This window comes from Poecilia mexicana, unplaced genomic scaffold (genome assembly GCF_051168715.1).
Source record: "Poecilia mexicana isolate PSO_F unplaced genomic scaffold, ASM5116871v1 scaffold_11, whole genome shotgun sequence".
NCBI lineage: Eukaryota > Metazoa > Chordata > Actinopteri > Cyprinodontiformes > Poeciliidae > Poecilia > Poecilia mexicana.
Genome location: NW_028263380.1, coordinates 12,609,543 through 12,633,521, shown reverse-complemented (window position 1 = coordinate 12,633,521; position 23,979 = coordinate 12,609,543). Strand labels below are relative to the sequence as shown.

The window sequence follows — 23,979 nt, the reverse complement described above, 5'->3', positions numbered from 1 at the left end:
CAATTAGATTTTTTCAACATTGCAACCATGAACTTCATGCTCTTTAGTATGATGGTAAATGGTGCAACTATGAAGTAGAAATGGAAGGAATTTGATTCACTGTATTGAACAATTTCTACAAGAAAAAAAAAGTGGAGTGAATTTGAGTTCAGACCCCAAAAGCTTTCTAGAAGCTTTTTGCCTAATCTAAAGCTACAAGTTTTGTCTAACCCAGTTTTCCAAATCCACAGTAATATTTTAGTTAATCCTTGTTTGTATAATATCTTATGCTTGGTGAGATTAGTTGGAGAATGCCCGTTAACATACATTTTCAATCCTTTCCAAAAATTCTCAACGGAATTTTAAATAGGACTTTGACTAGACTCTTATAACATGTATTAGCTTCAATCAGAACCATTACATTGCAGCTTTGGCTGTAATTTTAGGGTCACCATCCTGTTGCTTAGCTATAAGATTTGTTTTTAAGAAACCAGAATATTGTTATGCTTGACTTGACTGAAAAATACCCAGTTACAAAATGATAGTGCCAGTAATACAACATGAGTGCTCTGTTGTTGCCCGTTTTATTTTAAAACACTTTGGTATTTAGAATAGTAGAAGATGTTCATTTATGTAGACATAAACCAAAAATAACTAAAATATAAATAAATGAGTCAGTGGATGGAATGAGAACAATAACACTGAATATGTCTTAAAAGATGCCTTTTTTACTCTATTATTATTTTTTCTTTCTTTAAATATTGGATTTAGGCCATTTGTCTTAACTTGTTATTTTATACACCCAGTGTCCTCTTTTAGTTTTTTTTTTTACTTTAAAAAATAAAAAAACGAAGCTGAAAAAATAAGCAAATATTTCACACTGACATATGAAATACTGAATTTATATTATATTTATAGTCCTAAGCTATATATTGTACCTTTCTTGTGCGTGTTGAAACAGGCGTTAGTAAAACGTTACTGAGTCTGCGCAGTGGGTCTCACCGTTGTCCATGACGTAATTGACGTTCTCTGTCAGAATCCAGGAAGTGGGTCGGTGGCCGTTGTTTGTGTTCCTTGCTCAAGATCTCGGTGCCTGTTTCTTTTCTGGTTTAATGCGTCCACGGGCCGAAATGGCAGCGTTTATTTCAGTCCCGTTGAAAAAGTCCTCCGAGGTTGATCTGGTGAAGCCGCTGTCGAAGTTTGTTACAGCCTCGTATCCAGCGGGGGACGAGCAGTCAGAGTACCTTCGAGCCGTGGAGGAGTTGAACAAGCTCCGCAAGAGCGCGCTGGGAAGGCCGCTCGACAAACACGAGAGCTCCCTGGAAATCTTACTGAGGTAAAAACTCACTTAGAAACAGAAAAATTAACTACAATAAACGTCAAAATGAATGGACACATCATTTAACTATTGGCTTCTTGAGTTGGCTTAGTTGCCGCACCCAGAGGTTAGCTTTTAGCTGCTAACATGGTAGCTAAAAAGCTACAACTGCAGATTTATTGACACTAGTAAGACGTCTCTGACTGATTAGTAAATATATATCAGTTAATTAAACTAGTTGACTTTTAACAAGTTTAATTATCCGTGTCAATTTAGGAGTTCATTGTTCTAGATGCTCTGTTAAAATAAGTCATATACAGCTCGTTTCACTTGAACTGCTTCTCCCACATGTAACACAATACACAGAAGCTATTACTCAATGCTCAGAAATAACAACATAAATCAAAATAAATATTCAGTGAGTGTAAGCTTTATACAAACCCCAGCCTTCATCATTAAGCTTAGTCATTCCTGGTCAACATCAACAGCCAGGCGGTCAATGAATTATTAAAAGGAAAACAGTTTACTCTTACAGTAGTAACGTTTTACTGTCAACGTTGTAATGGAAACATGAAGATTTAACTAGTAAAAATCAAAATTGTAGTAAAAAAACAAAAACTTAAATAATTAAAAAAAAAACTATAACAAACAAAACAAAATCTCATTCAAGTTGAAACGCAGGGACAGAAATTTGACATTCACTCAGTGAATCTTATACACATCTTTTCATACACAATGGGGGACAACACAAAACGTTTTCTATAAGATTAAAAACAGGTGACTATTTTATAAAAAAGTAATCAGACAATGAGATATACTATGGTAGACATTGAAGGAAAAGTAAATGCATATAAATGTAAAGAAATTTAAGAAAGCTAAGAAATAATAAAGGAAGAAAAGAGGAAGAAAGAAAGAAAACTAAAATTTATTTACATTTACTTAAACAAGAGCAAACTAACAATGAAATAGCACAATGCTGTGAGAGTAATGTTACATTAAATGTGCAAGAAGACTATGAATATTTGTGGGGGGGAAAATTAGGAATGACATTAAAATATGTAATAAAATATAATCTTTAATAAGTCAGTGGAAAGCCTAGCCATAGAAATTAATCTAAAGCAATACTGACAGATGTGTTGCTGTCTGACTGTGTATATTAGCATAAAAAAGAAAGTCCCTTCACTGTCCTATCAGTCAGATATGGTTAACAAAATGTCCCTGCTCCAGCCTCTTTGCATAAAGGAAGTGTACACAAGCTTCACCTGGGCTTTAACAAAGTTTCTCTGTATCCTCTCCATGTTTGTGGCCAGATTGTTATTAGCTGCTCTGTTATTTAGTGTAGCTGATCTTTTTTTTTTTTTTTCCCAATGACTGACGCCTCATATTAGTGACTGGATGCTCTGCTTCTGTCTGAAAACTATTTCTTAATATTAACAGACATCTATAATACAAAAAACCTTTGCCCTTTTTATTTCAGCGATCGTTCTGACTCACTCTCTGAACATAAAGCCCAGGCTGTATATGTTGGTATTTGCATTTCAAATTGTCTTCCAGTTTTTTACTTTGTGATCATATTATTTTACTCTGGACCAATGTGCCACCAGAAGTTTCTTTTTTAAAAATTATTTTCTGGCGCCATAATTTTTCTCAACATTATTTATAGTTAACAACTGGGAGGCCCCGAACATGAAGCAGTGCAGAGCAATTACTCACCTTTTGGTCACATGACTTCTGTCACGCTATCTGTGACGGACCTTTATGTGCAATATCTTGGCTCTGAAATTTATTTCCTTCCCTGATGTTTTTCTATAAACTGGATTAAGAGGTAGAATTAGAGACACACAGATTGGGCTTTTCCTGATCAACACAGACTTCCTGTTTACTTTATGGTCTGACAGTTTTTTTCTTTTTTTTTTCAATGACAAACTTATAAAACTATTCCATATTAAAAGAGGTACTCAGGTAGTTGACATTTAAAAATAAAAGAATTACAAGACTATCCTCATTTGTGAATAAAGAAAAGAAAATCACAGATCAGAGCCAATAACTTAGAGCAGTAACTAAATTATTGTTTTAAAGTTGTTTTTTTTAATTCAGGTGTTACTTTTGTCTGAATTACTTTTATTTTTTGTAAACATATGCTTATATGAGCAGTTCTCTTGAGACTAACATGTCTGCGATGAATCGCCTGCTGCTGTTGTCGCTCCTCGGTCCTCAGCGTTCGTAGTCACGGTGACGGGTCTTTTCACAGACTGCTTAGTGTTACCCTGGTGACCAGTGTTTGCTGGGACATTTTTTTTCCCCTCTCTCTCTCCCTTTAGTTCAGCCACAAGGCACGCCTCGTCTCAGTTTTCCTGTGTGAACGCACAGCTCCCTACGTGTGTGTTTGTGCTGGAAACACACAACTCTTTAAGAAAAGAAGGGTTGGTGACCCAGTGATAGGGGATTCCCTGACTGTCTGTATCTCAAAGCTAAAAATAGACTGTTGACATCACCTCACAGATATACTAAGGTCAAAAGTTTTTCCTTTGTCATTTTTTCCCTGAGTCATTGTCAGATTCCTAACTGCAGCAGTTCCTCAAACCACTCCACTGTTGCGTCACATCTATCAGTCATGAAACCTGACGCTCACATGTCAGCCCGTGGCTGTTTTACAGGTTACATCTTATTTATTTTGAACAATATTGAGACTTGTTGTATGGTTAAAACGCAGTGTAAAACCGAGTGGTGTTTTGATTCTGCTTTCTCTTTTTGTCCGCAGATACTACGATCAACTGTGTTCCATTGAGCCCAAGTTTCCCTTCTCTGAAAACCAGGTAATTGATTGAGCAGCGCATATGACTCTGGGCTGAACGCTTCATTAAATGGAGAGGAACTTGGAAAAACAAAGCCTGCTTTTGTTTCTGCAGCTCTGCCTAACCTTCACATGGAAGGATGCCTTTGATAAAGGATCCCTGTTCGGTGGCTCCGTCAAACTCTGTGAGTAATGCTGCAATAAACATAATTGTGTCAAGAAAATAACAGGCAATCATTAGCATTCAATTTTCAGCCCTGGTGGCACATTTGGTTTTCTGTATTTGGTTACCCTTTTTGTGTCTTTCATGCTGTGAGAAACAAAGCTTTACAGCACTGACTTTGTCCTCGAAATCAGATGTCCTAGTCAGCCTAAAAATAGCCAAAGATGTTTTGTACCTTATCTGAATAGTTTGTGTTCTTAAGAAAGCTGCAAAGACTGTATTAAATCTTTCGTTGTAAACATTGTTCCTCTCTGATGTCCCAACTCTGTCATCATTTGAACGTTTTGTTCCTGTTGGTGAATTATTAAAGACCGATTCATGACTGCATCATGAATCGGTCTTTTCCCACCGATTCCCACCTGAATCGGTGAACTTTGGCCCACACAGTGGTGTCAAATTCCAGTCCTTAAGGGCTCAAGGACCAAGTTTCCTCCTCAGCAAGCAGTCGAGCTCAATAGAGTCCTGCTAATGACCTAATTATGGGATTTGAGTGTTTTGGCAGAGACGCCATCTAAATATTTCCCTAGAGGTCAGGGGTTTGACACTGCTCCACTCCACACAAATCTTTGTTGTGTCAAATAAGGAAGTTCATGATTTCTGACATCAAAATAAAAGGTTACTGGGAAATAAATGTAATGCGTTTAAGAAAAGAGATGATTTTTGCTTTAACAGTTGTGTTTGTGTTGCAGCTCTGGCCAGTTTGGGTTACGAGAAGACGTGCGTGTTGTTCAACTGTGCAGCTCTGGCCAGTCAGATCGCCACAGAGCAGAACATTGACAACGACGAGTGTCTCAAAGCTGCCGCTAAATACTATCAGGTCTGTGCAGTAGTATTTTATTTTTTTGTTTCTTTTTTGTGTGTGTGTGTGTGTGTAGTTTTATATTTTTGGAAGCTCGTACTTAAATATACGAGAGTAAAGAAATATTGTTGAACCGTTTCATAACCCAGCCTCATGAGACAGAGGTTTTAACCCATAAAGAAACACAACAGCAGAACTGCTGATGTTGCACAACTTTAATAGTTTTTCAGCGGTGGCCAACTCCAGCCCTCAAGAACCAGCATCCTTATTTTTGTCCCTGCTGCAATGCAGATGAGCCGTACGGCTGAATTACCTTCTCAGCACTTCACCAGGTTCCCAGAGAGAGCTAAAGAACCGTTCATATAATTCAGGGGTACATCTAAAGTATGCCAGGGCCCAACCTCTTGAGGACTGGAGTCAACCAACCCCAAGTTACTTGTTATAATTTGGACACAGTGGGTTCAATCAGCTATATTAGTTTTTAAAAGAATGTCCGGTGATCAATAAAATCCCATTCGGTAAGGCATCTCTTTTTTCTTTTCTTTTTTTTTTTTTTAACTGAGGAGGATTTTAGCAACTATATATTCTAAAAGATCCCAGAAAGCTTTTTACTACTTCAGTTATAAAAACAGTTGTTGTTTTTTTTGTTTAGTTTCACTGAAGGTCATCCAGGTAAGTTACTGCTGCAGGGAGTCACACCTTGTTAGTGGGCGGTCCTTGTATTTGTCCCAGAAGTTGGGAACTTGGAGATGCACTGATTGCAATTTAATAGCTGATTTTTACAAAAAAAATCTTTGGAAAAACTTTGAGCCGTTCACAAAGATTGCATAGTATTCGAAAATCTTACATTGGTGATAATTGCAAATATTTTAGTGGTGATTTCAGTTGTGATATCTGCCTGTTTTTTTTTTTCCATCTGTGATTTCATCACTCTGTGACCTTCAGTATTTTGGGCAGTGCCATTTATTTGTGATGTGAGCATCTGCTGCCACGAGACTCTGTCCAACTGGCTAAGTATTGCATTGGCAAAAGAAAACTACAAGTTCATAACACTTGGAAAAATATTTGCCAATTATTATTTCACTCCAAAAATTATGTAGCTTTACTCTTGATGCCAGTTTTGCTTTAGGAACCATAAGGTAAAAAGATACAAGAATAGCTTTTAAGAATATTATTTTGGATTCCTTCCTTGAGTTAATAAATATTTAGGAGCAGATGTAATGCCACCATTTTTATTTTAAAACAAAGACAAAATATGAACTTGATGTTTTAAACTTTTAGTGCTTAGAGTGATTAAAACAGTTTTGGTGTGTATTCCCTGCAGCAGGAGTCTCAAACTGCAGTCCTCAAGGTCACAATATGCAACTTCTAGATTTATCCCCAGTCCAACACATCTGATTCAAATGGCTGCTTTTCCCCTCCTGCCTGCAGTTCCACACAGTCCTGCTAATTTTCTTTCCAAAAGCTAATATATCCTGAAACCTTTTGATGCAGACCTTCTCCAACACACCTCAATCAAATGAATAACTCTTAAACGTAAGATGAAACGCTGAAGAAATGCATCCATTTGATTCAGGTTAAAAAGTCTCTCTCTCATTCTCACCGACATGTTTCACCATGTTACTGAAAAAAACATCAAATAAGACTCTTGTTGTTTGAGTCTTTGACTCTTCCTCCCTCTGTAAAAGCAGGAGTGTTGTTGACAGTGCCACCCAGTGACATTTATGGAAGATGCGTTCACTAACGGGAGGAAAAGGGTTGGATTTTTAAAGTTTTCAACTAGATTTGACGCGAGATGTGTTGGATCAAGCTGAAAATGTGCCGACTGCGATCGGCTGCTGATTTCCAGTTACTGTACTCCTCCTGAAATGAGTTGTTTGAGCTGCAGAAAGTTGTAATTTTAAAATCTGACCCCGATCTCGATGTGTTCGTCCAGCTGGCCAGTGGAGCGTTTAGTCACATCAAGGACACAGTGCTGTCTGCGCTGAGCAGAGAGCCGACCATGGACATCTGTCCTGAGACTGTAGGAACTCTGAGCACCATCATGCTGGCCCAGGCCCAGGAGGTTTTCTTCCTCAAAGCCACTTCAGGTACTGAAGGCCAGACTGACACCTCACTGCTTTTCTACTGCTGCTGTTCAGTTATTTTTTTTTCTTCCTTTATTTTTTTAGATGTCCCAGCACATTTTAACTCCTGTTGCACTTTTTTAAATGTGCATCACAAAGTAACTTGCACTTATTTTATTTTATTTTTTTACCAAGTACAGCAAACTTTGCAATTCTCTAATTACGCAGCTCTGCATTTTTATTGTCTTGATTAATTTCTAAGGCTGTTTTGATCCAGGCTGCACACAGATTCTGCCCCGATTCTGTCTGCAGAGCTGCTCGTTAGACGTTTATATAAAAGTGTTTTTTTAACGTTACACCAGGAAGTCAGTCCTCTTTCTAAAAATATACGTAATCTGCCGAGTTCACGTTTTACTCGTAAATTAGTTTTTGCTCTGTGATGAGACAATGCATGTGTTAGTTTGGACAGGCAGAGAATTGTAGTAGTTTTACAATACGGCTGATCAAAAGCAATTATTTAAGTAATCGAGTATTCTATTGATTATTCTTGCAATTTATCGAGTAATTGGATTAAAAAGTAATTGGCACATTCTGCAGGTCTTTGTAAATGGATAAAACGTGGCAAAAAAAAAAAACCAACTACAAATTAATCAATCCCTTTGTGAAATGAGAAAATAAACATTTTGTTGCCTGAAAAGCAAAGGTATTCCTTTAGTGTATGGGAGTTCATTTGTTGCAAAGGATTCCCCTGCAGTTAAATACTTTTAAAATTAACATGTGAACCAGGTGAAGTTAAAATTTGAGAAGTTTCTGGTAGAACATGTACATGGAGAGAGGTTTCCCCCCCCATCTTAAATCTTAGCTTAATTACTGCTCTGATAGTGTTTTTTTAAATGACATATTTTAGTCTTCTTTTTTTTAACTCCAGTTAGCGATTGTTCGATTACTAAACTAGTTGAGAATTATCTTAATCAGTTAATCTGATTGTTTCAGCTCTACTATATACGTTTTTGTTTTTACTTATAAGTGGAGCTCCTCCTGAGAATCCTAATATCTGGTTTTTGTTCGTTGACTGTAAAACGTTTTTGCTTGCCCGACAGACCGGATGAAAGACGCTGTGATCGCAAAGCTGGCCAATCAGGCCGCAGATTTTTACGGCGAAGCCTTCAAGCAGTGTCAGTACAAAGACAACCTTCCAAAGGTAAGCTTCCAGATCGACCGGAGTCGCACGGCGTAACCGCTTAGACGGCCGACGAAGACGTGCAGACGTTGGACTCTGTGTGACGGATTTTGTGTGTCAGGTTGTTCTTGTTCGTGTGAGGCGGGTTGTGGGGCTGTTCTAGACTCTCTGTTCTCATTGGTCCTTTTTCATCCTGTTTTCACTGTTATTGGTCGGTTTTAACTAAACCAAACCTGAGCTGTTTTCTTTCTGATTTCTCACCGTCAAATCATGAGCAGCTTAAAAAAAATGCAAAGCTTCATGCTGCAAGCTTTTATTTTGAAGGTCAAGTGAATTGAAATTTAAAAAAGCTGTTCAATATTTTAAAATTAGTCAGTTTTAATCACAGATTGGTATATATATATATATATATATATATATAATATATATATATATATGTGTGTGTGTGTGTACATACCAATCTGTATTATTCTACTTAAGCAGAGTAACTAATTAAATTAATTAGTGGCACAAATGATGCATTTTAATTGCATTTCATATTTTAATGGCGTATTTATTGTCAGAAAGTTAGTCGTCTTTAACTTTGTGAGCTCCAGTTTCTACTGGAAGATGCTTAGAGAATTTATTTTTATTAGAACTAGGCTTAAGGCTTTATGAAATCCTTGAAAGCTTTTAGTAACAATAACTTGATTTCACAGTGTTGATTCCAGAAAATAAGTAATATTCTAGTTAGTACAGCTGTAAATATGCCGTCCATAACATTTATTTATTGTTTGTTTATTTTGAGTCGTTCTTTAACGTCTATCCCGGAGAATATACATGTCATTGTTTTTTCTTTTACAAACAGCAACATGTGGAGGAGGGGTGTCTGTTACAGTCATTAAACAGTAGGCTGCTGTGCTTGGCTGTCTTCTCTCCCTGGAGGGGAAGCGCTGCACATCATTATGTGCTGCATTCACTTGCACTGGGACATCTGACAGTTACTCGTTAAACTCTACTTCACACAGCGTTTAACTTCCAGTTCATTTTGCTGCAATTAAGTAATTAAAATAAATGTTTTTAAGTCCTAAACCATTTTTTTTTTTTTTTTTTACAGGTTAGCATACCTTAATAATCTCATCTCAGACTTTACTCTGGATTATTTTATCCAACTACTGCTCAGTGTTTAGCAAATCAATCCAAAATTATAATTTATAATGAGCTTTGTGAAGTTATAAACAAAAAAATAAACTAACTTTGATTAAATACATTTTCTGCATAGTTTAATATTTTTCCTTTGATGCCAAAAATAGATTATGGTGTTTCTGTTTGTAATAGTTTTTTAAGTGAAGATGAAATCCACTTCTCTCTATCTTGAGTTTTATGACTTTAACCTGGTCTGTAAAGCCAAGCTCAGAGAGCAGTGTCTGTGTTGTGGCTGAAAGTCTCAATAACACACAAACATGAAGAGTTGTTGGGTGTTTCTTTGAGGTGTAGCAGCTTCTGCTGAAAGGTTAAACACTCATGGCCTCTTCTGTTTCTCTCTCCCGTTGTCTTTTTTTTTTTTTTTTTCTCTCCTGCATCCCTCGTGTTGGTGGCGGCCCTCGTTGTCTGTACGTCTGTGTGCTTGTGTCGTGCTCTGCCATGTTTGCACGCCCCCTCGCTGCTCGTGCCTACTTGTGATTTGGCTGTCACGATGCCGATTGTGATTTGACCTTGCTGGTGTGGGTTTCTCTCCTTTTGGTTGCCCCCTGCTGTCACGCACGTGTGTGTGTGTGTGCGCATATTCATGTTTGTGTGCCTGCGTGTTGCTCTGTGGTTGCCTCTCCCTGGTCAGTATTTTTATTTTCAGGAAGTGCTGCCGGTGCTGGCAGCCAAGCACTGCATCATGCAGGCCAACGCCGAGCTGCATCAGAGCATCCTCGCCAAGCAGAAGAAGCGTTTTGGGGAGGAAATTGCTCGTCTGCAGGTAAACAAAATTTAACCAAAGCTTGCTTTTGTCAACATGCTGTAAGCAATTAAGCAAAAAGAAAACATGAGGAACAAAGTTAGCATTATATTTATGAAGCTAATTGTCTAACCCTGTAGCACGCAGCAGAGCTGGTGAAGACCGTCGCGTCTCGCTACGACGAATACGTGAGCGTGAAGGACCTGAGTGACAAGATCAACCGAGCGCTCACTGCCGCCAAGAAAGACAACGACTTCATCTACCACGACCGCGTTCCCGAAGTCAAAGACCTGGAGCACATCGGCAAGGCGGCACTGGTCAAAGCTACCGCAATCACACCTCCACTCAGCCAGAAATACACAGGTATGATTGTGTATCCGTATTGGAGAATAACGATTATTTTAGTTATCGATTACTCAGACGATCAGTAGATTAATCAGATGAAAACATTGGTGCATTCTGTAGATTTTTCATTTAAATCTTTTTATACAATACTAGGAATGCATAAAAAATGAAAATAATTAAGAAAATAAACAGTTTATTGCCAACAATGCAATAGAAAGTTTCCTTTAGAGAACACCTGATCATTTGTAGCAAAGGATTCATCTGAGTTCATCCCTTTCTGCTTGATTTAACATCAGTGGTGTGTGGGACTGATCTTTTTATAATTTTTTTTTTTTTTGCATTAATATTTGCATAGCAAAAGGTGCTTGATGAATTTGAACCAGGTGAAGCTTAAACTATGCTCCTTAAGGAGTTTTGTGTTGATCCTGATTAAAGATTAAGGTTTTTGTCATTTTAAATGTATATCTCTGTATAGTTTTGGCTTAATTGCTTCTCTGACTCTGATCTTTTTTTGAGTTTGTATACTCTAGTTAATGATTAATCAATTTACTAAGTTAATTGATGATTATTTCAATAATCAGTTAATCACAATTAATCGAGATTAATTGTTTCAGTCCAAATTTATATAGTCACCTTCCTAAAATAATGGGCCTGAGTCCTTTTTAGAAAATCACCACATTTTGTTCCCAAAAGATGTTTTAGGCAAAAAAAAAAAAAAAAAAAAAGGTAAAAGACTTAGGCAATTATTTTAGGAAGGGACGAAATGTAGCTGGATCTGTAAGTATTTAATAATAAAGAACATGAGTTTGAGACCAAACTTTGAACTTCAGACATTATTTTCTTCCTTCATAATAAGAGTCGGTCCACTGAGATCACCGGCTCTGTGTGATGCTTTAAAATCGCTGAGCTGGGATTGCAGAACCAAAACGTGTTAAGAGTTACAACCTTCAGCATTGAACTGAAAGAAACCTGCACAACTTGTTTAGGATTTTCCCTCCATCTGGCTCGGCTCTGTGTTGCCGTCTAAATCCATTTACTGCTTTGAATATAAGCAAAGTAGTTGTGCACCATCCTCAGTTACCTGCACCAGATTTGCTGATAATTCAGTATAATTCACCGTTTTGTGTTTCTGCTCTGTTCACCTGCAGACTTTCTACTGTCTTTGCTTTCCCACATCACTCCTCACAGTTCATAGTGGTTACAAGTTTGTGACGCCCCCCCAATGTGGATTAAATAAAGGTTCAGGAATAATCAGATATCACAGAAACTAGTTGGCTACTTGCTGTAAAGTGTGTTTCTTGTGGTATCTTTTCAGTTTCTCACTACCTTTATTTATGGTTTTACTTCTGTTATATAAGTGTTCAGGGTTTCCCCCAGTGTATTATAAGCCTGGCGGCCCGCCATGCTTTACTAGCCCCGCCGCCAGGCTAAGCGTTGCTTGTTTACGTTTCTGGGAAAATAAAAAAAATATATATATATATATTTTTTTTTTTTTTAAACCCGGGCTGACAGCGTCACTTTTGCTCTTAGCATTTCACTAGCAGAGCAGATTTATAGATTTATTCCTAAAGGATAGGTTTATAATAGATAGGTTTATAGTTTATGCATTTAAACCCGACAGCGCGCAGACCAATCACATCGCTGGCGCCTCTGCGCTTTGCCTCTGCACTTTAGCTCTGGTTGCGCAGCTCCATGTGAACCGCAGGAATAACTTGTAGCGAATTCAGAGGTGCGTTGTGGAGCGGTGAGAATGATTCATCTTTGTGAACAAACAATTATATGCATCTCAACACGCTGCCCAGCGTGTGGCTCTGTGTCTGTCTTCCCTGTAAAGTTTATGTCTGTGGTCCCGGTTGGCCGGAGTGTTTGTGGATAACTAGCAGCGCTAACCTCATCATGCAGGTTCAGCCTGGTGAGGAGTTTCCGCTCTCCTGGGAGAGGAGAGCGGAAAGCTCATCATCACGCTGATTTTATATTATTTTATTATTATATTTCCGTTTACGCGATGCATTAAACCATATTAAATGTGTTGTCTACTTAGAGTTAATACGCGCGGCCGCACGGAGATCTGAGAAACTCGTGACCGTCAGACACGGTCGAGTCCCATAAACTCGACCAACCAGAATATTTTCTGTGACGCTTATTAAAAACTCAACAGACACAAAATGGAAGAGCTACTAAAGCCACATTAGCAGCATTGAATTAAATCTCCCGTTTGTTGCGCATTTCTGCGTAGTGCAGCAGATTTAATTCATCATGCAGGGCCGGTCCAAGGCTGTATGAGGCCTGGAGCAGACTTTGATTTAGGGGCCCCTCGAGCTGCTAAAATCGTCAGCACCTCTAACAGCTTCTGTGTTAGATTTAGTGAAATATGGGAGAAGGGAGTAGTTTAATTGGCCAGCCTAAAAAGCAATAAGTTATAATTGCAGTTTACTAAATTGGATTTGTAAATTCAAAGATTAAACTCACAGCATCAGATTGTTGCTATGGTGACAAAATAATCTAACTATGAACATTGTTCTTTGAAGTTTTACAAAGTAAACTTGCCAGCTCCTTAAAATCTTGTATTTAAATATTAAACTATTTAAAATCATTATATGTATGTATGCCTAAACAATTGAATAAAATTTAACAGCATTGATAATCTTAATAAACAAATGTTACATTTATGTATCTGTGGTCTGTTTTAAAATATTAGCGTTTATGGGGCCACAGGGCCTGATGGAGCGACTGACTTAATTTGGATTAAACAGAAGTGCAAATTTGTTGTTTTTAATACTAGTTGTGGGTTTAAATAGCATTTCACTGGAGATCTTTTCCCGTAACATATAATTACACAGTAATACTTTTACATTTCCTGTCAACTTATCTTTTAATACAAAAACACGGTGGACCGCCTTGACGCCCCGACCATCGGGCTTAGCAAGTTTTCTGGGGGAAACCCTGAGTGTTAAACGTCACAATTAGAGATTTATCTGCTAGAAGCACTTATATCTGTGTAACTTTGCTGCCTTATGTAGCAATCTGCTATTATGTAGACCTGTTTTTAAACCTTTTGTGCAATGTGTTTAGCTATACATTTGCCTAAAACTGTTTGTCTTTTCTCGTCAGATCTATTTGAGAAGATGGTTCCCATGGCTGTTCAGCAATCCATGGGCATCTACGGTCAGAGGAAGGCCGACACTGTGAACAGACTGGTGGGAACGATGAGGGAGGCCACCAATCTCTGCAACGGGTACGATGAAGGTTGTTTCCCTCAGATGCTCTGCATTCACTTGTGCAGAGCATCACGCACCACTGTTTGTAAGCATATTAATAATTCACGCCCTGATGGGCCAGCAGGTACTGTTACGCTGCGGATAAAAGCTCTTTTGTTTATTAGTTCACTTCCCTGAGATGTTTCTTAGAAACTCTAAACCAGGAGGTGTCCAGTGTACGGCCTGGGGGCCATTTGTGGCCCTCTGGAGAACTTTTGACGGCCTCTGAACTCAATTCAAGAATTGAAAAAAACTCCATGCATAAATGTTTGATTTATGATCAAATTTATGCCTTATATCTTCTTAGTAAATATTCCCATTTACTAAGTTTTTTTGCCTTCATATTCATTGTACAAAAGTTTGTTTTAAAAATGTTACCACAAAATACAACATCCTTGTGGCTTTCGACTTAAAAAATTAAAAACTAAAAAAGCCCTGTGGTAACGGCTCGTCTTTAACTCTGTCAGGGTGTTGGCCTCTCTGAACCTGCCTGCTGCCCTGGAGGATCTGTCTGGAGACTCTATCCCACAATCCATTGCTGAGAAGTCCAGATCAATCGTGCAGCAAGGAGGACTGCAGAACATCGAGAAGCTCATCAGAGACCTGCCTGAGCTGCTGACTCGCAACAGAGAGATCCTGGACGAGGTCGGTGGGAAAACGCTCAGCCAGTTTCACTGCACTCGTCTCACCTTTCATTCAAGTCCCAAATCTGTTTCTGAAAGTAAAGAGACTTTTAGGACTGCAGGCTTCAGACAGCATGTTTGCCATATGGCTTTGCTTTCTTGAAAGCAGCATGAGAATGTAATTTTCTTTAATAGCTGGCTTGGACGGCGTCAGTTGCTGGCGGTCTCTGCCAAGGCTGCCAGAAAAGCAAATTAATACCAAAAACTCAGAATCATTCCGAATGGCGTGAGTCCCAGATCAGAATCATCGCAGAATTTAATCCACTGATCTCTGGGCCAAGGACGATCAGTCTTATCATCTCCAGCCAGCGTGTTTTTAACATCTTGCTCACAAACAATTAAACAGATGGGAGGAAAACATAAAACACGTTCAGCTTCCAGGTTTGTAGTCGAAGTTGAAAAGTCTAAGCCAAAAACGAAAATAAAAAAAATAAAAAAATAAATCCCCTTAACGGGTTTTAAAGTACAAGGAGTGTAAATTAAAAGTTAAAATGCCATAATTTTTTAAATCTTTTTTAAATTTATGTGTGAAAAATCTTAGCTTTTTTAACAGACAAATGCCATCCTGCAAATAGTTGAATATCTACGCAAAGAAAGTAACACACAACTTTTACAAATTTCCATCTCCTGCTAAAAATATTCCTGTGCATCTGTGAAAATCTCAGAAATTAAAAATTTCTGTCATAAATTGTTCAAGCAACTTTCAATCAGTTTGCTAGAGATGCAGCTAGAAACGAGTTTCCGTCAAAAGCAGTTGGGATTGCACTGCCTTGGGAACAAAAATCACATTTTATCAGGTTTCAACCACAAACTTCAGTATATTTTATTCTGATTTTATGTAATAGATCAATACAAAATAGTGCACAATTATGAAGTGATTAGAAATGAATGGATGGCTTTTAAAACTTTCTGCAGATTAAATCTAGGAAGTTCTGATTTGCATTCATAGTCAGTTCTCTAGCGCTTTACCTTGTGGAAAACATGGGTAGCTAATAGTCCACCAGTGTGTGACGTCATCTCAGTAGAAAGGCAGTGGTTTGTTGGAGAACATTAGAGACCCTGAGCTTCATGCAGATGAAGGACTGCAGCAGACAGGAATAAAGTTGTGGACAGATTAAACTTCAAACATTTCTGTCTTTAATTTCCTTCACTTCCCTGGAAGTCTTACACTTGAGTCTGTAAAACCTGCAGAAACCTTGAAATGTTTTAGCAAGATACTGTACATGGAGGAATGTTATATTTATTTTTTTATATATATATTTTTATGATGGTAAAGTCTGCTTTTATGTTTCAGTCTTTGAAAATGCTTGACGATGAGGAGACGACAGACAACGAGCTGAGAAGCAAGTTCAACCAGCGCTGGAACAGAACCCCATCTGGAGATCTGTACAAGCCGCTTCGTGCAGGTCCGCCTCCATCACCTTCGCTCTACGCTCTCCAAACTCCTCTTCTTTTCTTTGTGACCTCTCATTCACTCGTGCTTCTCTTCTCTTGTCTCCCTTCCTTTCCCCAACTCTCTCCCTTCTCCTAGAGGGCACCAACTTCCGCAACATCCTGGACAAGGCAGTGCAGGCCGACCAGGTGGTCAGGGACCGCTACAACGCCCAGTGCGACATGATCGCCCTGCTGTGTAAACCAGAGAACGAGCTGAACGCCGCCATCCCCTCGGCCAACCCCACCAGGACTCTGCAGGGCAGCGAGGTCTGTCTGTCCTCTTTACACTGCGTGATGCCAAACTTTCGTTTCTATAATTCTGGTTAGTTTTTAAGGACTGTCAGGCAGTTTCTGTGTAAACCCTGAGGACATTGTGTGCTTTATGGCCTTTTCCGACCCATTTTTCATATTGTTTGCTGACTTGGCATTGTGTGTCGCTGGGGAGCTTAAACAACTTAGCAAGCAGAACTGAGAAAGAGCAAAGGGAAGAAGTGCACGTCTCTCCAGCTACAATGTTGCCCTGCTTAGGGGAAAAAGACAAGGTGTTGACGTGCTGCGGTCTGCAGCCGTCCTGATAGAGCCGGGTGGTCGGATTGATAAAAACGCCTTCCTGTCCGTCTGCAGGTCGTGAACGTGCTGCGCTCCCTGCTGGCCCAGCTGGACGAGGTGAAGAAAGAGAGAGAGACGCTGGAGGGGGAAATCAAAGCCGTGACGTTCGACATGTCGACCACCTTCCTGAAGGCGCTCGCCCAGGACGGAGCCATAAACGAGGAGCAGCTGTCGCTCTCCCAGCTCGACCAGTCGTACGGGAGCTACAACCAGAAAGTGTCGGCCAGCCTCTCCAAGCAGGAAGAGCTGCTGGGGCAAGTTCAGGTACGCTCCAATCGGGCTGAAGCGATTAATCGGATCAATCGATTATTTAAATAATCGTCAACCGATATAGTAATTGATTAACTGGAGTGTACGAACTTAAAAATAAGAGGCCGTTTTCTGAGAGAACAACATATCCAGAGCAGTAACTAAGCCAAAAATGTAAAGAAAAAACATGCATTATTCCTTTAAGATTAAAAGTTACCCAAAACTCAAGTGGTACCTGGTTCAAATTGAGCAAAAAACCCACCTTGTAATCCTCTTTTTCTTTCTAGTTATTAATTGGTTAATCAACAAAAGTATCAGCATATCAACCCTCCGCTTCATTGATAAGTCGAGCAGAAAAGCCTGAGATTTTTTACCAGTTGATGTTTTTTTTTTGGCTTTTGATGTATCCTTTGCCACAATCAAGCTTAGAGTAAAGTAATGCAGATGGTTTTGCATTTTAGACAGTAAAATGTTTTTCTTATTTCAAAAAGAAATGTAATTGTTTTAATTTTTTATGTATTTCTAATATTGCGTAAAAATCTGCAGAATGTGTCATTTTTTTCATCCAGTTGTCAAAATAAACAATAGATTAATTGATTACTAAAATAATTGCTAGTTGCAATCAGGTTGATGTTGCTTTTGCTTCATTGCCACATGCCTGCATTGTTCTCTGTTGCTAAAACAAACAGTTTAAAAAGCTTATCTTCCTGCTGGAACCTGTAAAACAAAAAGAAATCCGTGTAAGCATTTTAAAGTACAGGTGCAGAAACTTTAAAAATGTTTCTGCAGCGTAATCTGCAGGGACCTGTATAAATAGCTGTGGTGAGAGGCGCTCACCTCCAGATTGATGGCTCTGATTGTGTCTGGCTGCTTCCCCAGACGGCCCACCAGGAGTTCAGCAGCCTGAAGCAGTCCAACAACGAGGCCAACCAGAGGGAGGAGGTCCTGAAGAAACTGGCTTCCGCTCACGACAGCTACGTCGAGATCTGCAACAACCTGCGCGAAGGCACCAAGGTGCCCGCTCCGCGGCGTCCGCACACGCCGACCGCGGCGACGCTCGTCGCGCCGTTGTTTCTCGTTCTCTTCAAACCGGGTCGCTTATCTTTGTTCTCCCTCTTTGTCTCTCCTCAGTTCTACAACGACTTGACAGAAATCCTGCTCAAGTTCCAGAACAAATGCAGCGACATCGTTTTCGCTCGCAAGACGGAGCGTGATGAGCTGCTCAAGTACGTACTCACTGGAGCGTTTCATGACTGCTGGCAGAGAAAGCAGAGCGTGAACAGGAGCACGAAGCTTCTTGTGTTCTGGCTGTCATATTTGTACATTTTTAACTTCAAGCTAAAACAAAGTGAGAGACTTTGTCTTCTTTAAAATGGACCAAATGACAATATTTGTTACCTGTTATTGTAACAAATATTTCATAAATTAAATTGTCCCAGAGGTTGTTGCAATAAACGATAATATTGTTGTTTTCAAACCATTTTCAAGTATCATAATAGTAATGGCATAATAATGCAAGAGCACATTCCCAAAAATCAATACTCTTTGAATTCTAATGAACATTTAACACTGGAGCTATAAGACATGTCATGTCATATCCAAAATAAATAAACAACACAGCTGAAAAAATTAAATAAAATCTGCAAAAAAAAATAAATAAATAAAAAAGTTGTCCTTCAAATAAAGAGACTAAATTCACCAGACTGAAGACTTTTGGTCAAAAGAAAGGAAAAAGAAAAAACAATAAATCCTGTGAATGGAAATGATTTAGCTTTTTTTTCTTTATCATGTGGTTAATTGATTAATTGGTGTATTACTTATTTCAACAGGCCTAATCCTGGAACTGTTTTCTAGGTCTCGAGAAGTGAATTTGGAAAGAGTTTACATTTCCAGACATTCTCTACATCCTTTCTTTCTGATGTGGAAATATCTGTCATTACTAAACTTTCTATTTTCATAGTTGTCCAAATATGGTGGAGAATTATGGAGTTTTTGCACGTTTTGTTTATGACGGCCCAACTCGGTAAAAGCCTTGCTGGAGACGTCCCAGCAGAGAGCTCATCGTAACGCTTTACTTCCCGTTTCAGGGAGTTGCAGCAGAGCATCGCCCGAGAGCCCAGTGCTCCAAACTTCAACGTTCCCGCCTACCAGTCCACACCGGCAGCCCCAGCTCCCGCCCCGGGTCCGACCCCTGCTCCCAGAACCGTCTTTGTAAGGAATCACAAGCTAATAACGGCCAAGTCCACCTTTGACGTATCCTCGCCCTGACGTTCTAATTCCTCTGTTTGTTTCTTACTCTAGGCCCAGCAACCTCAGCAAGTCCAGCAGCAGCCCCAGCAAAAACCTCAGCCTCCCTCCAGGCCACCTCCACCCAGCTTCACCCCCCAGGCAGCCTCCGCCACCCCCGCCACACCAACACCCACTGGGCCTCCTACCAGTAACCCTCCACCTATGGCCCCTCCCTCACAGGCACAAGGACCACCTTATCCCACCTACCAAGGCTACCAAGGGTGAGTTTTTCTTATTTCCAACATAAGAATGATCAAAATTAGTTGGAAAATTGAACCAGATGTCAGAGTTTAATTATTTTAAAGGGAGGCTGTTTTGCAAAATAGATTTGTTTTCATAATTATTTTACTTCCAGTTGGGTCGACTTCTTTTAAAACAGGCAAAGCGTTTAAAACTATCCATCTGTTTTTTGGCAATAAGTTGATGCTTTTTGGTGTGTGAAAAATTTGCCCTTTAAAAGAATCTGCATTGTTACCTAGCAACCTGTTACCCAGCAACCCAAGTGGGACTCGAGCAGAAGTGGTCAGCTGGTTTTACTGCTGTACAATGGCTGCTGGAAAAGACGAGTGTTTTGTTATTGACTCACCATTCAGAAACCACTTTCTGCTTTCTTGTTGTTTGTGCAGGAGGCTTCACTTCTGCTTTTCAAAAATGTATGGTTGTATAAATGTGCATCTGTTTGCAGCCGTTTTCATGTGCGAGCGTAAATGTCTTCTTATAGCCTCCTATAAGAAGGCTATAGGCTTCTTATAGGAGATCAAAATGGGCAGAACTGAGCAGACTAAAACTTCATTATCTAACTTTTTTTTTCAGAAATGTGATGAACATGTTTGTTTGATTTGGTTTTTTTTATAGCCCATAGACCCACCCTAACCTGTTCAAGGAAGCGTAATGCATCACCTTTAACAATATTCTCAACTCTTAGAAGTAATAAACTTCATTTCCAGAAATTTTTAAAAATAACTTTAAGAAAAAATATGTAATGAAACAAGTTTCAGGTGTTATTGACGACATTTCTTCATTTTAAACATATTTTGGTTCTGAATTACTGCAGTATGTTGACGTTTCTCAAACACATCTCACCTTGTCTTGTGTTTTGTCGCTGCAGATTCTACCAGATGCCTATGGGCTACAACCCCTACACTTATGGCCAGTACAACATGCCCAACATGCCCTACATGCCCTACCAGGCCGCCCCGGGGCAGGGCGGATACCCCGGAGCGCCCCCTGCAGGACAGCCCTACCCTGGCTACCCACAGCAGCCCCCCCAGCAGCAGCCCTACTACCCCCAACAATAACTCTGCTCTTCATCCCCCTCATTCCTCTTCTCACATGTTAACACCAAATAAAAAATATCCTCAGCAATAACACTTCATTTCAATCATCCCCTCTTCATCTTAAACTTTAGTTTGTTTGTTTTTTCTCACCAACAGCAGCTGCAGGACAGGGGACCTCAGAGCTGCTTTGCACTTTTTTCCAAATAAAATTCTTAACTTTAGTAATTTCAAATCCCCTTTTTGTTTAATTTTGCCTTTTTTTTTTTCTCCAGTTTTTGAACGGCACTTTTTCTAAACTAGTTTGTCTTTCTGCGCTCCACTAATCCCAGCCACTTTCCTCCTGAGGTTTACTTTTCTTCTGTTCTCTTTTCCAGCGTTTTAGTTGATTAATTTAAACTCTAACCCGTTCCCACCGATACTGACTCCTTGAATGAGCTGGACTGCTGTACGAACACTCATGGACGAATCTCTGATAGGCTCCTGGTTTGGAAGGGTAGTCTTTATTGTCTGGGTGAGTGGTCATTTCGAGTCACTCCCTCGCCCAGTTAATCAAACTTCACTGCTTCTCTACCAACTATAATCCTATTTTTGTAATGAATACTGATGCCTCACTCATGTATAAAAGCAGATAGCCCTGTAGGTTTTTCTACTGTAGGTGATGACGGATGACCTTTCTGTTTTCTTTCCTTCGCCCAGGGAATGTGGGTTTATTTCTGTGTTACAATCAGAGGCTGTACAAGTGGGAGAGATGATGATTATTATATAAATATATGTATAAATAAAACTCTGTATGTGGTTAACTAAAAACATCTGTGTGCTGCCATCTCATGCTATGTTTTTATTTTTATTCTTCAGCTCTAATGTGATTAAAAAAAAGACAACAACCAGTCGGAGGTTTGTGTATCTTTACATGCTTTATGTGTTTTGGATGAGGAACAAGGCTGGTCTGAATTTAACTTCGCTCACTGTTGGTGGGAATTTCATTCGTTTTATATTAGGGAGGCACAAAATATTGGCGCCAGTATCGGTATTACCGTAGTAATTTTTTAGCATTTCGGTCTCATTTCGATAAAACTGAGCCGATGTTAACAGCCAGTATTTATTTATTTCCGTCCTATTTGTTTCTGGAGGAGGAGGCGATTGGCTCAGACATGTGGAGTTTGTTTGGTCATGTGATTGTGATGCAGAAAAGGATTGTGGGTAGTTTAATTGAAGCAACAAAGCGCTGAGAAGTCAGCTGTGGTCGTTTTTTTGTTTTGTTTTTTTCCCCCAAGGTGTCGAAAGATTAGTGAAGTATATGCATCGGTTATTTACCTTAACAGCAATATTGATATCTGATATCGATATTGGCCCAAATTTTCATCGCTAATTTGAATTATTTGAAACATTCGTAGTTCATGGTGTAGTGATGAAGCATGTTTCCTACTCACGTTTTAGAAGCAGGAATTGACTGAACAAGGCTGGATTTATTGTGCATTTGTCTTTTTTAAAAGGTTTAATCGGCACTAATGGCCTTTATGTGGCAGGAAAGCGGGTTGTGAACGAAGGGGAAAACGTAAGACAATGATGCCCATTTCAAGGACCAAGTTCTCTGTAAATGGGTCACCCGCTCTAGTGATGAACTTGGAAGTTTTATCGCTGTCCACTGAGAAGTGAGTTTAAAAACGGCAAACAAAGCACCACGAATCCCAGAACTTAAACCTTCAGTCCTGACTGCAATGTCCATCTTCCAACATAATGGCCATAATAAGACGTATGTTTAGAGGAGTTGAAAATCCTAACAACTGTCATTATGCTGTGGGGCTGTGATGCTGTTAGAATTAGAAAAAAAAAAGCATCTCAAGTCAACATCTGGATGGCTGAACCTTGAAAACACTGAGAGTCAACTGAGATGCTGTTTGGGGGATTTACAGTCTCTAAAAGGCAACATATGTGCCTGAAGATCAAATTATTTAAATGACTAATAATGCTGATAAGACAACAGATATCAGAATCAAGTCAAAAGCTTGTTAAGCAGCTTCTTAAGCGACACATATCCAAATACTGGATATATTATGTGTCCAAATATAAACTTTGTGTATATTTGAGCCTGTATGTGTAGTTTTGTAGTTGTGGATTTCAAAATTTAAACTTTTGTTTACAAAAACCGCTTAAGTTGGATTTTGTAACATCAGTCTACGTTGAAAAAAAGAAGCATTCATAAAAGTCCAAAAAGAACTGCATATGATTGGAACTTCTGACCAGCGCTGCTGATGCAGAGCCGCCAGTAGAGGGCAGTCCTGCAGCTCACAGGGGAAAGCGGAGCCTCACCTGCAGCTGTTGCTGCTTCTTTTCATCCAATCGGAGCGTCGTCCCGCTCAAACTAATCGGAGGCCTTTTGACCCCCTCTCAGCACCGAGGTCAGATCCCATTTAGATGGCATGCAAATTACGTTGCAGTGAGGTCGCGATCCTATCCAATCACATTTTCCCTGCAGGTAATTTCTCTAAAGACAGATCTCATCCCTGGATATTTATTCAGTGTCATGAGACACTAATGATTTCACATATATTCTCTCTCTCTCTCTCTCTCTCTCTCTCTCTCTCTCTCTCTCTCTCTCTCTCTCTCTCTCTCTCTCTGTGTGAGTGCGCGCGCGCTTCGGTGCCTGTGTGTTTCTCTGTGTGTGTGTTGGGAGGCAGATGGCGGCGCAGTGTGATGTCTGGAAGGATGCATGGAGATGTTGGCAATAAGCTGCTGGTCTCCTGCCTGCATCCATCACTCCACCTCTCTGTTTCCCACTCATCTGTCTTTTGAATCCCAGAAAAAGGCCTCCACCTTCACTTAGTCCTGCTCCCGCACTTTGTTTCCCCCTTCCCATCGCACTGCGGCTCGCTCCGCTCTTAAAGCCTCTGCGCACCACCTGTCTTTGTCCGTCTTCGGCGACTCGCATGGCTCATCTGTTTCTGCTTACCATTCATCTGTCCTTGCTGCCCAAGCTGTGAGGTGCTGGCAGCAGCGAGGCATCCACACTGGTCAGCGTCTCTTCTTGGCTCGCAACCATCTCATAGCCTTGCGTCAATCTCCAGTGTGTACTTTCTGCGTGAGTCAAACTCTCATGGATGCACACTTTTAATCAGATCTAACAGCTCCTACTGGAAGTGACACAACACATAGATGCTGCCATGTTTTTTTCTCCCCCCTTCTTCTAGTTCTTCTCGTTTTCTCTCTTTCCTCCGCTCCCTCTCTATCTATACGGCGTGCCGTTGCTGCCAAAGCCAATTGTAGCTCTGGATATGTTTATCAAAGGTGTCTGCGCGTCTCAGGCGTTTAATTTTAACAAGGCGTTCTCCACCGGAGGAGTGTCATATTTTAATTGGTCTGAAAGAGAATAAAGGCAGCGAACGGAGAACTGCGGTGACAGGTATTAATTACCTTCTGCCTAATGGCTCCAAAAACTCAGCACTCAGCCATATTGGTGCTCGCACTATTCTTACTCCCCCACTCCTTTGTCTCATCGCTTCTCTCTCCTCCTCACCATGTGTTGGTCTATAGTGGGGGCTGAATCAAGGCT

General features: G+C 39.9%; 1 protein-coding gene across 2 annotated transcripts; it reads left to right on the top strand.

The window, feature by feature from the left end:
* The first annotated feature begins 986 nt into the window (after positions 1-986).
* On the top strand, positions 987-21,316 carry pdcd6ip (programmed cell death 6 interacting protein). Of its 2 annotated transcripts, none has more exons than XM_014987683.2 (18): positions 987-1,315; positions 4,059-4,113; positions 4,207-4,276; positions 5,004-5,131; positions 7,050-7,203; positions 8,280-8,380; positions 10,176-10,307; positions 10,427-10,649; positions 13,743-13,866; positions 14,356-14,533; positions 15,866-15,977; positions 16,103-16,272; positions 16,630-16,878; positions 17,743-17,877; positions 17,995-18,089; positions 18,951-19,074; positions 19,165-19,373; positions 20,261-21,316. In XM_014987683.2, exons 1-18 carry the CDS (start codon positions 1,092-1,094, stop codon positions 20,448-20,450), a joined length of 2,673 nt encoding a protein of 890 aa, XP_014843169.2. In that variant the 5' UTR covers positions 987-1,091; the 3' UTR covers positions 20,451-21,316. The 2 variants fall into 2 exon arrangements, with proteins under 2 accessions (XP_014843169.2, XP_014843170.2); XM_014987684.2 differs by having other exon boundaries at positions 988-1,315; positions 10,191-10,307.
* The last annotated feature ends 2,663 nt before the right edge of the window (positions 21,317-23,979 follow it).

Excerpts from the sequence above, each read along its gene's own strand:
- pdcd6ip (XM_014987683.2), top strand. The coding sequence starts at position 1,092 with ATGCGTCCACGGGCCGAAATGGCAGCGTTTATTTCAGTCCCGTTGAAA. Across the intron at positions 15,978-16,102 it reads GTACAAGCCGCTTCGTGCAG|AGGGCACCAACTTCCGCAAC; the intron begins GTCCGCCTCCAT and ends CCCTTCTCCTAG. Across the intron at positions 16,879-17,742 it reads AGCTGCTGGGGCAAGTTCAG|ACGGCCCACCAGGAGTTCAG; the intron begins GTACGCTCCAAT and ends CTGCTTCCCCAG.